This window comes from Numida meleagris, chromosome Z, assembly GCF_002078875.1.
Source record: "Numida meleagris isolate 19003 breed g44 Domestic line chromosome Z, NumMel1.0, whole genome shotgun sequence".
Taxonomy (NCBI): domain Eukaryota; kingdom Metazoa; phylum Chordata; class Aves; order Galliformes; family Numididae; genus Numida; species Numida meleagris.
Genome location: NC_034438.1, coordinates 71892704 through 71908374, shown reverse-complemented (window position 1 = coordinate 71908374; position 15671 = coordinate 71892704). Strand labels below are relative to the sequence as shown.

The following is a 15671-nucleotide window of genomic DNA, read 5'->3' as shown; positions in this document are numbered from 1 at the left end:
GATAATAGTTTATTCAGTTTATTACCAACTTGATGATGAGCTCTTGTGTGTATGTGAGAGAGGGAGAATCTATTGTATTCATTGTTCTTCTAGTGGCAATATCCACCAAAGGCTGGGTATTAATGCCAGTCCTACAAGTATATTGCTGTCCCTGTGCTAAGCAAGCATACTCAGTGATGTCTAGTATCTCTTTCAGACTAAGTCAGTGGTGATAGAAAATGTGAATATTGATGGAATTGTTTTCTAAAACTTCTGGAAGTTTGTTTGGATGCTTGTATAACTGCCAATGTTATGGAAAGTATTTACTACACTTGAGAAGTAGTGTTGGTATGTGCCTGATCTATCTTTTATGACTGAGGCTGATGTGAAACTATGTTACTCAAGAGATTCAAATAATTTATCTTTTTTAATTGGTTCCTATTATATCTTGTGTTGTCCTATGTTAAAAAAATCAAAGCTGATTTTTGGAAAGTTTTACAGGAATATTGCACTTTAATACTTTTTACAAGCTCCTTGCAGTTGTGTTGTGATGAATGTGTGAGTATCAGGAAATGATGCAGAAATTTCAGTGCTGTAGTGTGGTACGTACAGAGCTGAAATCTGCACTTACTATGGATACCTTGAACAGCTACTACCTTGACTGATGTTACCTGTGCCTCCTACTGACATCTTTTTGGCATTATCTCTGCATCTTCTACCAGGCTGTTGAAAATAAAATGAGTTTTTAAAGTGCTTTTCATACTGAAGAATTCAGTATGTCATAATTAATGCTGAAGGTTATTTGTGGTACAATTTATATTGTTGACATCTGCCTTACATTTAAATTGTCTGCAATTCTCTGCATCTAACTTCTTCCAGAAATTCGAATTTGTTCCTGGCTCTGAAGCATTTGTTTATACTAATGAAACTGTTTGCACATCATGCAATAGCATGCCTGTACCATAAAATCAGAAGATAATTCTAGCATGGATGTCAGGAGCAGCCTGGTGCCTGGACCTGGTGCCAGCAAGGTCAGCCCCGGGGTAAGACCAAACCATTCAGGCAGGAGGGAGCCTGCACAGCCCTGGGCAGCCTGTGTCCCCAGACACCTTCACTCCTGGGGAAAGGTTTCCCTGTGTTAGCCCCTCCTGCTGTATCCCACTGGGAAGGACCCAGCTCCAGCTGCTCACAAGCCCTGCGAGGGCACTGATGTGCTGGTGGGTGCTCCCAGCTCTGGTCCTCCAGTCTGTCTGCACGCTTTGACTATTCCAGCCTAATTGTCTTGGTGGCCCTCTGCTGAATTGGCTCCAGTTTATTGATGTCTTTTTTTTGTGTTAGTTAGTCCCTGAACTGCACAAATATGGCCTGACACGTTTGCTTATTTACTATGTCAGTGCTGTAGAGGAAAAAAATGATCTTTTTTTTAGTGGTGTTGACAGGACTGTAATTGCTTGCTGTTGTATTCTAGAAGGAAACAATAGCTACCAAAACTGGCATTAATGAATTACACTTATTTCTTAAGTACACCTTTTAATCTACTTACGATAGGCAAGAACATTTGTAAAAACAAGATCAGATAACGCTACTTATTCTGTTCAGTTATTTTGGAGCAGATTTGATACAGAGTTCAGTCTGTTGTATTGGAGTTCGATGTCTCAGTGTGTTGCATCAGTAAGTTAGAAAGAAATTGCCTGATAGATTTTGGGGGGGGGAGAGTGAAAGTTTCACTCATTTTTAAGCATTATTTTGAGATGGAAATGAACAATCTGAAAAGACCAAGAGCTGCTCTTTTATGTGCTCCTGTTCTTTTCTGCTAGGCTTCCATGGCTTGTTCTGCAGAGTTCTCTGCTGGCTAGCAGAATAAAGAGGAAAGTAAGCAGGAACTTACTGTCATTCCTTTCCCCTTCTGTTAGAAATACATATGAATTATTCTCCTTCTTTAGAAGAATGGACAAGTTCTAAAACTTAAAAAGATTTCAAGAATGTTAAGAGGAAATTAAGTTAAATTCCATTTCCTCTCTAGGACATAAGGTGGAATTTATTCTCTCACGTACTTACTAGTGCAGATTCAGTTATATTCTTGACATTAAAATGTATTCTTCAACTATGAAAATATTATTTTGCTTCTGCCTTTCTTGACTTCAAAGTGATTCACTTCTGAATTTTGAGGCTATTAATTTGGGCTAACATTACTGTTGAAATTTCTTCCTTGACATTACCAGGTCTGCCAAAAAGAGCAAAATATGAAGTCCTCCATTGTAGTTTAGATGTGGAGACTGTGGTTGCTCTTTTGGAGCCAGGTGCATTTTAAAAATGAAAATACAATTCAGCTCTATTATCTGTGATAGCAGGTGATGATGTCTGCACTGTTATTCACAATGCTGTGTGCATGCAATGTGTATGCTAACTCTTGTTTGTTTAGGGCTGTAAGCTATTTCCTTATGCAATGAGTGAAAATAAGTTTTTATTAAAAAGAAGTAAATGTTGGTAGCATCTTTCAATGCATTTTGATTGTCAGTGTAGAGTGTATTAATGTTAGGTTACCGTGTTTATATCTTATTTTCTTATTGTAATGCTAGAGGGCTTTACAATTAACCTCATCACAAACCAGAAGAATTATTTTGCAACACTTCAGTATTTAGCTTGCTTGGTCCACATTGAATGAAGAATTATCTTAGGCTGCTTTTGGAGTGACATCAGTATGTTGCTCCAAAAGCAGTGCCTCGCATTTATTTCATTGGAAACTACAACAGATACAAAGAGCGCAATAACACTGCTTGATAGAGCAAATTCCCAGCTCCAAAACACTATTTTTCAACAAAGTCACCACCATTAGCTGTGCATTTTTACCACTGATGAAAGAGAACCTGCATGCCATACATGTAAATATCTATACCAGTGGAGGTGAGCCCCTGTCACCGCTGCTGAAACGCACCACTCACTTCCTCACTGTGCTCACATCCACTTGTTAGTCTCCACAAACGTTCAGCCAGTGTTGACAAATGTTGATGGGTGCCATTTTTTCTGCATGGAGGAATTCAGTTCCACACCTTTGCTTCATACACAATTCCTTGTTGTACTGCCCCTCTGCTGCCATCTGTAGCACAGTGACAAAATGTAATGGATATTGGTGGGAAGGTTCAACCTCTGCTGCCATTCCACCAACATCTGATGTCGTGGGCCAACATAATAAAACAGGAGGCATTACTTTCAGAGCAGCCCTCATGAAATATATAATCTTGTTGATGTAGATAGATAAAGTAATGAAACTTGGTTTTTTTTGTTTTTGTTTTTTTTTTTTAATTTAAACATGCAAAAAAGAGGGCAAGAAAAACATAAAACTAGTGGGATACTTGACCTTGTTTTTGTGAAGCTGATGCATCAGGCTGGTTTGATGGCAGTGGCTGCAATTCTTAGTTCTCAAGGTTCAGTAGAGATTTTTGATGAAATTTTACTCTTTCTGTACTTAATCCTTCAAAACAGTTGCTCACAAGTGTACAAAAAGCGATGATTTGAATGAGATGTGATTGTGAAGTGAAGGATATTTCTCTCTGGTCTTATAAAAGTTTGGTAAAGAGACATGATCGCATTTTTGGTTGCAACTCTATAAGTTCAGTTTGAAAAGTCATAAGTAATGAATGCATGCTGATGTTCAGCTGGTGCGGAGGGGCTGGGCTGAGCTGCTAGGTGGGGATGAGCTGTGCCATGATGGCACGGGGCAGGGGGCCAGCTGCATTGGAGCTGTGCTGGGCTGCATGAGGCCCGCAGGCTGCAGGTTGGACGTGCTTGATTTAAGGATTTACTTCTGTCCTTGATCTACAGGGGAGTTGTAAGAGTATCTCAAGTAATCTCACTAACATCATTAACATCACTGATTGGCTCACTCAGTCTTTCAGTTTCGGTCCTGACTGTCAGTCCCAGTCCTAGATACTGAAGTCTTCACGTTTGCAGTCTGTAGAACTGGGATTTTTCGGTCTGGAGAGGAGGAGGCTTAAGGCAGACCTTACTGCTCTCTACAACTCCCCGACAGGAGGTTTCAGCGAGGTGGGAGTTGGCTTCTTCTCCCGTGTAACTAGCAATAGGACAAGAGGGAATGGCCTCAGGTTGCACCACTGGAGATTCAGGTTGGACGTTAGGAAATAATTCTTCTCCGAAAGTGTGGTCAGGCGCTGGAATGGGCTGCCCAGGGAGGTGGTGGAGTCACCGACCCCGAGGTGTTCAAGAAATGTTAGATGTTGTGTTGAGTGACATGATTTAGTCAGGAAATATTGGTGGTAGGTGGATGGTAGGACCAGATGATCTTGGAGGTCTTTTCCAACCTTGGTGATTCTATGATTTTATATATTCAGGTGTATTAACTTCCAAGCCTAACCTTGGTAACTGTGAGTGAACAGCAGTACGTCTCTCATCCTTCACAGATGTAACCCAAAATAGATATTACATAACTATTTGTGAGAAATTTGTTTATATTCTAGAGCTTGCTTCTTAGCTTTACTACTGACACTGCTAATTAGAACTCTTGTTCTAATATCCTTGGATAGCAAACATACTAAAAGAAAGATAAATGCCAAAGTTTCCTTGGCTAGCATTGATAAGCTAAGTGATATACCTGATGAGGTTTGTGGTAAAACAATTATGAGCAAGGAACAAATTGCAGAAGTGAACAGCATGTAACAAGCTTTGTGCCCAAATTGTTTTAAAGAATTTGCTAACGTGAATTGACTTACAGAATATGTATGTTCTCGGATTGATGAATTTAGACATCATCTGTCTAGGTGTGTATAGAACATTTTAAATTTTTTTTACAATCTTTTTTTAGGTCCATAATATATTGGCTGAAATGGTAATGGGTGGAATGGTTTTGGAGACCAACATGAATGAAATTGTCACTCAGATTGATGCTCAGAATAAACTGGAAAAATCTGAGGTAAGAATGAAGCAGTGCTGTGTAGTGTCTGAACTAAAAACATGATTGTAGTAAATGCATGCTATATAATACCGCTTACCCTTCAAGCTGCTTGCTTATAAATACTGAAAATTCACAGTCTATCATTAAGTTAGTATATTATACCTTTCGTCATATGCAGTAATTGCTTAGAGGAGTTGCTGTTTAGATTTCGCTATGTGTATCTAGTAGGGGAGCATGTCATTGCTATTGGGATACACCTGTAGTTCTGTGAGTTTCTCTTGCAGAAAGCATTTTATTTCCAGAGTATTTTTTTGTGTTGGAAATCACTGATCATTGCAAGAAATGAATTTACGTGAAGAACCGAAGCGTGTAGATAACTTCTTCCTGCCTACTAGTATGCTTCTGTCTGCTGAAATAAATGGCAGTAAATTTAATGAAAAAAAAATACTGCAACACAAAATAATGAATTGGAGTGAAATGGACTTGATAGAAATTATAAACCAGTTTAGGCATTTTAATTAAACGCAAATTCTGTCATGTTGGTAATCCGAACATTTGGTTGTTAGCGGAGTAGATTCCAGTGGGAAGATGAAATTTGCTACTTGCACAGACCAGTCTGAGCGAGGGAAACTTGCGTAACTTGAGGGAATCTCTTTCCTCTTGACAAGTAGAAAAGACGCACACTCGTGAAGAAGAGTGACAAGATGTACCTGTAATTCCATGTTAAGCTTTGCAGTGTGCAAATCTGGATATTAAAATGCTTGTCTTTAGTATTGTCCAATTTGTGTTTAGGAAAGAAATTTAGAATGAGAAAGGATTTTAGAATTATTTTAGCTATGTGACGGAGTGCTACTCTTTTTAAAACATCAGGCTTGTCATGTAAGCTAAAATATTAATAGTGTGTCTTCGCTAGCTAAGTCTGTGAATGATTCTTATCGATCAGGGTAATTTTACGAAAGAACATGTAATCTGATTTTCAAAGCCTATTTTTCAAATCTGTAAGCAAAATTTTGCTTAAATTGGAGACTTTCTAAATCTGAGGTCAGCTGAATGGATTGAAAAATCACAGGTGGCATAAATATGAACTAAATGACATTTGCGAGGAAGACATAGAGAACCTTCTACTTTTAGGTTGAATACATCTTAGAAACAGGGAGAGAAATCAATTTGTCAGCTTTTTTTTTTTTTTTTTTGTGGTACAGTGTACACTGTTCTCCTAACTCTAGAATCCCACACTGCATCATCTTGAGTCTTTTGATACACTTACTTGTCTGTTTTACACAACTTACAAACTATTTCCAAGAGCAGAACAACACTGTGTAAAAAGCTGGGAAAAGCTATGTGCGATATGACACAGTGTATGGCAATATATGTTCAGAAAGATTGCATTATAGATTTTGAAGATGTCCAATACATTCATTTCAACATCTTCTGCAAATTTAGAATGAGGAGGTGGCTGTAGAGATGAATACTTGGAAGTCTCATAAAGTATTGGTATGTTTGAATAATTTCTGAATACATATATTTTTATTTTTTTGATGGAAGTCTAACATAGTGTCCCAAAAGCTGAACTTATTGAGCAGCTGTGTTCTACCATGTGTTAATGCACATATAAGTCTCAACTAAAAGTGTTTAAAGTGCTTTTTCTTAATTATATTTATTCTGTTACCAAAGGAACTGGAGAGCAGTCTCTCATTAGGCACTGAAATGCATCTACAGTATTTTCTGTTTTCCACTGTCCATCACTAAGTCATTCTTTCTTTTAAGCTACTTAGAGAAGTAAATTAGACTGCAGAAGATAGAAAAAAAAAAAAAACAACAAAACCCCAAACAAAACTCAAAGCCTAGAAGTCATAGCATGTGCAGGGCAAATAGCAACTTAATTCTTTTATGTTCAGCAGGGAATTATGGAAGGCAAAGAAACAGCAGTAATAAATGGAAACACGTGGTGACTGGAATGGAGTAGGGTATTTAATAGTGCTCACCAGGAATGCATTTTTTTTAGCTCAGTGACTGTTTCTTCTCAAAAGTAACAGTTACTGTGATACTTCACAATGCCTGATAAATATTTCCACTGATCATTAATCATTTGTTGCATGAATATCATCAGAAATATTCTGGTTCCTATTTCTTTTCCTTTTGCCTTTTTGACCAGGATTGTAAATCTTTCCACATGTCTTTCCTGAACATGTCTTTTCAATATAATACTAAATTCAGCTTGTGTAAATAAGAAGTGGTAATAACTCATTAATAATATTTTTAATGTTTGTCACAGAGAAATCAAAACTAGTGGATCCTTCAAGTTTTCTTTCATCAAAAAGAAAAAATACTTTTAAAAAGTCAGATTTTTTTGTTTATATTGGTCGTAGTTCATAGGACTGCCACCTATGCCGCAGCACTCAAGCATTAGTCTATTCAGCTTCTTCGACCTCAGTTGTGGTTCTTGCATCTATAAAGTAGCTGTATTAAGGTTGAATTGCCTTTTCATTTGTAGCCTTAAGTGATGAATCCAAGACAACTGTAAGTGAGCTCTGTTTACAGAAATATTCTAAATTTTGTAGTGTGCCCACCCAACTTTCCATAATATGCAAAATGCAGCCATTTGACATCAGGTATTTGTTTAGTTTTATACTGGGTTTCAAAGCAGACTGTCAATTGGAATTTAGCAAAGAAGATTAATCATGTTTATTTAATTTACAAATGTTTGTAAATATTAGCAGCTCAAAGGATTTCTTAATCCTTTCAGCAGAGATGATTTGTTTAAATCACTGTGATGGAGTCCATAGCTTTAATTTCTGATTCGGCTCTTAATGTTGTGTGGATGAACTATGAAGGAAATTGTGTTTCTGTGCTGAGAAATGTCTTTACTAGATTTCCTTACCTTAGAGTGTTAGTGTTTGTCTGTGAATGGATTTCTGGTCAACTCTGCTAAAGCCAAACAATCATTGTGATTAAGGGAGGGAATTTTTGGGAGAGGGATCATTGGGATTTTATCCAGTGCCTCTGGAAGTACTGTAGGTAAATCTGTGGTACTTTTTCTCTATTTGGAGTGTTCAGCTATGTGTGATTTAGACTTTTAAGTTGGACCTCATTTTTTTCCGAACATCCTGATCTTTTCTAGCTCTTTCATTCTTCTCTCTTACAGACCTTTATCTTTCAGTCTCCCAGACAGGACAGGTAGACAAAGGTATTGCTGACTTTGAGAAAATATGTACTTTTAACAAAAAGGGAAAGCAAAATGATGTCAAAGGCAATAAATTATGTAGGCCAGACTCAAAAATTATGTGTAAAAATACCCATACTAGTCTATGTAGCCTACTTTTTGTGCTAGTTTCTTCTTGTAGTTCCCTCATCTTTTTATTGGCTATAGTGTATTTTTCTAGCTTTCCATTGACATCATATTTTTTATTTTATTTCTCTTCCTGCATTTTAGAGTTTAACTTTTCTTTGTATCATTGTTCGAGAGACAAAGAAATGCGAACTTGCATGATTTTTTTTAAAAAGCTGCAAAACTAATCTGAATAGAAGTTGAACACAAGGATAGCAAAATAGAGTGTGATGATACAATTAAAATACCCTTCTGATAGGAAAAATCTAAACTAGGAAAGAAGAATTCTCCTCCAAGTGAAAACAAATAACTTACTGGCTTGCAAAGAGAAATTAAGTTTTAGAGTAAATTTCAGGTGAACAAAACTTAAAAAGAAATCTCAAATCCAAAGGGTTTTATACATGTGAAATAAAATTATCAGTCTGATTTATAAAGATGATGAAGAAATTCCAAAATTGTTGTGTGAGTTCTTAAGTGTGTCAAACATAAAATGAAAAAGGTGGTTGGCATGTGCAAAACTTCGAATGTACATTTGCTGCCATTATCATCTGAATAACTGGATTTTGCTTTAAGGTATCTTGGTAACCCTAGTCACTAAATATAATAAGGAAAGGAGAAGAAAAATGTATGCTTGCAGTTCAGTTTTGGTCATTGTCCCCACTGTCATTTGCTGTTGGAAACATTCAGTTCAGCTCAATGGTTTGAATGTCAGTCAGCGTTAGTGGCACTATTTCAAAATTCATTTCCATTCATTTTAATTATCCATGTATTTGAACTTCAGGTAGTTTAAATATCTGGAACTTAAGCAGGCAAAGTTTAATTTAGAGATCGATTTGCTCTTGGCTTTCTACGTGATCTTTTCAGGAAAAACCTTTAAAACTTAGCAAATATAGCTCTGTAATTGCTTTTAGTAGCAGCAAGTTATAAAACATTACCCAAATGTATTTTTGGGTAGTATGAAACTTTTTACCTAAATTTGGAGCATGTTACAGCTCGTGAGAATCAAAGAAATTACCTTCCTCTACCCAATACGTCAACACTTGGAACAAGTAATCCATATTTCATTGTAGCAATAGGGAGCTTGGTTTCAGGTTTTTATGTTATTTATTTATTTGTGTGTTCTGTGTTCTGCTCACACATGTTGTTTTTATTTTTGGGTCTGGCAATGAAAAACAAACAAAAAAATAATCATTCCCATCCATTATTCTTTGTGATTCAAGTGCTTAAAATTTCTAAGAGTACGTCTTAAGTCTTCTTATCTGTTTGGCCTCATTTTGATATACCTTCAGACTTCATTTTGTTTTTTCTCTAATTATGTTCATTTATTTAACCTCATAAGCAGAGGACATAATCATTCCTTTATATTATGCATTGCATCCTTTCATTCTTTCATAACCGTGCTGCTTTGAAGTCGTACTTCTTCCAGAAAGAAGCACTAGTATCAAACACCAGCAGCAGAGAGGTCCTTGTACCTCCAGCATACCTGAAAAAAGGATGGCTTATTTTGCAAAGCTCTAGCCTGCATTATTTTGTTTTCCAGTAGGCTGTATACTTCTAAATGTTTATTTTAGTGATAGCTAGCTCTGTTTGGAGTGAAGTCTGAATTGTTTTTTTTTTTCAATGTACATAAGGACTAAATCTGTGATGTACAATGCTTTTTCCAGATGATATGAGTTTGATTTTTTTTAGAGTAAAACGGTGTTTCTGGGATTACTTTCATGTAATGCTACCTGTGGGGCATTATAAGAGAAGGTGATGATAACAAAAAGGAAAATTAATACCCACAGTAATAAATAATGACCTAAGTGAACTAACTACAGTTGGTATTTCTCACTTGATATGCTAGGACTGTTAGAAAAAGATTTGTTACTAAATGTTTCTATTTCAATCTTTAAAATAGCATTGTTTTGCATTTATGGAATTGTTCTTTTGCTCTAAAAGTGTATAACCATGTTCACAAGCATTTTTTTACAGTAACTGAACCTAAAATATTAATATGCAGTGTTTCAAGATTCAAGTTCAACCTTTGATAAGAAAGGAAGTTGAGAATGCAGAGCAGCTATGGCAAAAATCTGGTGTATTGGCTCTTTGTAATGCCAGCTTTATGCAATTCGTACTGTATTTCTGAAATTTCTTTAACGTGTCTTCAGAAGTTTCATTTTCACTTGCTCAAGTCATTTGCTTGCTGTGACAGACGATCCATCATTCACTGCATGTTAAAAGCTTGCGTGTTTCGATTTTTTGTTTAAAGTGAAACAGTTTTTCTTTGCACCTCACCAAGATACCTGCTGAATTATTTCATAATAAAGGCAGTTGCAACATGTCCATTGCAATGTTACAAAGATGGCTCTTTTCATCAGGTACCTCTATGAAGCTGCTTGAAAACACAGGGTACTGAAAATATCTCCTGTAGAATCTTTGTGCTTGTCAAATGTTTCACTTTCAGTAAAAGATAAATAAATGGAAGGACTACATGAACGCAGATGTAATCATGTTTTAGACAATGTATTAGTTATCCAGTTTTGAAGTTTAAGCACTTCTCAGTAATTTTGTTAGACATTTTTTTACAAATTTTTGCTCTCAGAAATACTGTGTGTTATCCTTTATAGTGTTGACATGGATTTTGATCAACAGCATTCTGCTGTGCATATTTATACACATTGAGCAGCTTAATATAGACAACAACAGGAGAAAAGACTGTAGTGGTTTGAAAATCTCTGCTGCAGTATATGGCAGTGAAAGACAGTCCTACTTTCAAAAAAAAAACATGCAATCTGAAATTCGTAGTACTTTTGTTTGGGATCTTCGTTGATCCCCATCCAAAATGATGCTAATGAAATGTGGCTGTTGGAAGTCGTGGCTGTCTGAGGGGGAGGAAGGGCAATGGTCGTGTCAATTGTGGTATTCTGAATAATTCTCAATTGTGTCTCCATTGTATCCTATGCCATTGGGGCGGGAGGCAGGGACTGTAAGTCTGTGTAAAGAGGATAGCTGCAGGTAGGTAAAAATGATGACCCGTTATACTAAAACTTTTATTTGTTCATTAAGAATAATTAACTTCCATTAAACAAGGGTAAAGAATCTCCATCCTAGTCACCTAGAAGGCATCTCTCAAATTGCCAGCCATGCTTGTTTGTGTGGACCATGTCCGTAACTTAATGATATTTTTCTGGTTTCTCATTGTTTCAGTTACAAATTGTATAATTCATTGCTTTCGTTACTACTTTATTATTATTTTCATCTCCTCTCTGGAAAACAGTTTACATTGCCCCATTTTTGTTTTTCCTCAAAGATGTTTTCTAATGCTGTTTCTTTAAGACATTGCAGACTAGAGGTTACAGATTTTGGATAGTTGCATTTCCTAATACTACCAGTGTTAGGTCCATAGCTACTCCTTCCTGAAGGGATTGGAATTGAAACCTCTGACGTGCATGACCTGAACACTCGGTGATGTGAATGGAAATCAAGGAAAAAGAGGCTTTAAAAATATTTCCTTGCACTTTTTCAGTTTCTGTTAGCCACGCAGCTGAGAACTGATAATTTGGATTATGTGTGGGACCAAAGTGAGAGCAAATTATTTGGTTATGCTAAGAGATGTAAGGTTTCCTGAGCTTTCTCCTCTACCTCCACACCTTTTTCCCAACATAGGCACATCTGATATGGTTTTGGCAGGGCATGTATGCAGCAAATGACTCACGGCTTTTTGGTCTCTTCCTGGTACTGGGAATCCTCCTGGGACTGACACCTAGGAATTTACGAAGCTCTAGCTTTTCCCCATGATATAAATGGTTTAGTTCAAGGTCAGAAACTTCAAAATTGATTTTAGTTTGACCACGGATTTTATTTTTGAAGGGAGAAGGAGATAACATACATATCTGCAGCAGAACTGTAGGTAGGATTTAAACTGGAAACCTTATGTTAATTTGACCTTACCTGTACTTCTTGATTAAGAGAACAGTAAAAGGGAAAACATATTTTTGTACAGTCTTCAGAGGTGTTATCTTAGGAGTGTATGAGGTGTCTATCACCTTTTGTGGAGTTGTGGAGGTGGGCACCAAGAAATTAAAATTTTACTCCGCAGTCTAATTACACCCTGTAATTACAGTGAGTTTCAGTGAAGAACTTGAATCTGAAAAGGTTATATAAACTGGGCAGTAGCTACCTACAAACATTATTTAATAATCAAAGATACAGATATAAAACTTTTCCAGAAGTTTTTCTCCTTTTGAAGTGCTGTATTTGTTCCTCAGAATTATTTTCTGTCCAAGTGCACTGATTTCTTCAGTCTTTGACACTCTTAAGTAAAATCAAACTTAACGAAACACCATCAATTCCTACGTTTAGTCTTTCTTAACCCATTGGCATGTTGCTTTGCTTCTTGTAGATTGCTCCTTTTTTACAAGGCCTGCAAGATGCCACAGTGTACACCTGTAGTAGTTCTGAAGATCACTTTTATGGTTTTTATCTTTTGTGAATATTTTTAGGACTACTTGTAAACATCAAAATAAAAAGTTCTCTTTTTTCCATATATTCACAGAATTTTCTGCAACTACTATCTTTGTTTTTAAAATCTCCCAGGCTTTTTTTTTTTTTTCAGCAAGAATAAAAACGATTTTTGCATTTCAGTGGCAATTCTGAAATAAAGCCACACATCTAATTCTAATGTACGTAGTGAGTATGGACTTCTAAGAGAAACAATTCCATGCTTATAGTGAATGCTACATTTTCTACACAGCATCAAATACAGTAAAAATTATTGGTCTTCTTTTAAGAATCCTTAAAATAATGGAAGTTTTGAAAGCTGTTCTTCAGAATCAGTTGGGAGTGATCATTTTCTATATGTTTTCTTACTTCTGAGTTGCAAACAATTTTTCATAGTATTTCAGTAATAAATCCTGATGTGTAAAGCTGGCAGTTATTTTATCTAAAGGGCAGAACTGAATAGAAGTCAGTGGTGAACTTCTATATTGCTCAGTTTGTATATTTACGTGGTAGAGATACAGCCTTAAATAAAGAGCGAGTGCAGTAGAGGGATTTATTACCAAGTAGGTAGTACAGTGTTTAATTTGGCATGATGAGATTGTTACTTAATGTTCCAATGTGCCTGGGGGCTGCAGATATGTTAGCATGTAATTAGATACTAAGGATGAAAGATTGCTCCATTTGGCATGTAGAAGCGATCTCTCTGCATGCTCTGTGTCACCTAGATGCAAAGTTTTTATCCTTTTCATTTCAGGCCAAGCCACCTTGAACTACCTCATATTCATATGCTTGTAGATAAGTAATGTGGTTGGACTGACGTTCAGTAACTTGTTACTTTGAGGTTACTTGTACTGAACCTGTAACCAATATTAGTCAGCTGAGAGCAGTGTGAACTCTAAGTATAGATGAGAAACAAAGACAGCACATTGGACTTTAGGTATCTCAGGATTGTATCTTCAATAACCTATCATTGCACACAGGTGGACAAGCCTCCTGTTCCTCCCTGCACACTTTTCCATCAAGTTGACAGTATATGTTTTACTTTATAAAAAGGAATGTGTGAACTGTTTTCTCTTTCTGGATTAGTATTTCCAAATAACCCATTTCATTCCAAACACGATTACCATGTGGTCTTTCTAATTGTGTAAAACCATGGAAATACTTGAGAAGTTAGTTGTCTGTGTGTACTGCTGTTGAACCTTCTTGTATCCAGCTTTGCCTGACTTACCTTTTTCCTCACTTTGTACACAGGCTGGTTTAGCAGGAGCTCCAGCCCGGGCTGTTTCAGCTGTAAAGAATATGAATCTTCCAGAGATCCCAAGAAATATTAATATTGGTGACATCAGTATAAAAGTGCCAAACCTGCCCACTTTTAAATAACATGGCTACTCCAGGTAAAACCAGGGGAAAACGTAATAGAGGTTTACCACGTACTTGTTTACTAAATAAACAATATGTCTAACTTTTAGTATTTGAGTAAAACTCAAGGTACTGTATAAACATTATTTGAAAAATCAATGTGTGGAGTTGAACATTGCTTTTGTCTTGTTTGTGAAATTAAAGGAAATGGGTAGTTCCTGTGTGATTTCTGAATTACATTCCTATGCCCTTGTAAGGCATATCACTGTGTTTCGGCTGCTGCAGTATTTTGGGAAAGTATAACCTATAATGCTGAGGTTTTTGTATATTCACTAAGGTCTATAATTAGTGCATTCTTTAACTACTTCTGCTGTTTGTCATGATTATTTAAATGCAAATATTGCATGAAAACATAAAATTCTTGTTTAAATAAAATCATAGCAAACTGGACTTCTAAATACATGTTTGTCTAAAATCTCCTCTTTGTAATAAATCACTTTTATTTCCTATTCACTGAGCCAATTCACTATTCATAAATGCTGTTGTAGCAAACATTAATGCTATATTTCAGTCTTCGAAGGAATTACAGTAGAGTATTGTGTTGAGCATGTTGGCTCTTCACATTTCTCACAAAAGCTGTTCATTATTATTCTGAAGGAAAAACTGCTTTTACTGAAGGTTTTCTGACTTCTGTTTACATATAAATGTTGAGAATATACTTACACAATCTGATAGACTTTGCCTGATGGTGTGACTTTATTCTTGGAGAAGAGGGGACCCAAATGGATGTCTGCAGTTGCTTGTCTGTGTTGTGGGAAGTACAGAATGGGTTGAGATCATTGGGCACCTCAGAACTGAAAATGCAAGTGTACCGAGTAATGCAATAAAGAAAAGGACTCTAGAAAAATATTAAAAAAAACGATACTTTAAAAGGGCCTCTGTGCCTGATGAAATTTGCAATTCTCAACCTCAAGAATTAAATATATTAGTTATTTAATATTTTCATCACCTTGGAAAATCTTAAGTACTATCACTTTTGTGTAAGTTGCTCAGCTCTCAAATTCTTCTGTGGATTAAAAAGGTAAATAAAAGTAGTCATTGATTTTTATAGCCATGCTCTGTGTGATGTATAAAAATGTTCAAATGAATAATAAAAATAACATTGGGATATTTAACAGTTCCTGTAAAGTTTCTTCTCCAAAAACATGTATGCAATTGTAAACACAATAATATTGCATCAAGGACAACACATTTCAGGACTGGTCTGATAGGGCCTATGTTACTTTAGGAATGTGGATATTATGTAAGTGAAGCATTTCTTTGAGTTAAATGTCAGACATATCCTGTAGGATAAATTTACAATAACATCACATTCTCAGCTTGATAATTTGTAACTGCTGTTGGTGCCTTTTGAGAGCATTTGTGAGAAGGGAAATGAGAGATTAATTTTGAAGTATAATGTCTGATGCTCTCACATTCATATGGAACTTCCTGTATTCCTGTTTGTGCTTATTGCCCCTTATTCTGTTGCTGGACACCACTGAAAGGAGCATGGCCACATCCAGTTGACACCCACACTTGCAAACATTGATAAGATCTCCTCTCAGACTTCTC

General features: G+C 36.2%; 1 protein-coding gene across 1 annotated transcript in view; it reads left to right on the top strand.

Annotated features, from left to right (window-relative positions):
• The window catches only part of AP3S1 (adaptor related protein complex 3 sigma 1 subunit), a 34049-nt gene extending 18817 nt beyond the window's left edge, over positions 1–15232 (top strand). The window contains exons 5-6 of the mRNA XM_021380564.1: positions 4799–4906; positions 13950–15232. Coding sequence (XP_021236239.1) covers positions 4799–4906; positions 13950–14078 — 237 coding nt within the window. The 3' untranslated portion in view covers positions 14079–15232. The remainder of the gene's footprint in view (positions 1–4798; positions 4907–13949) is intronic.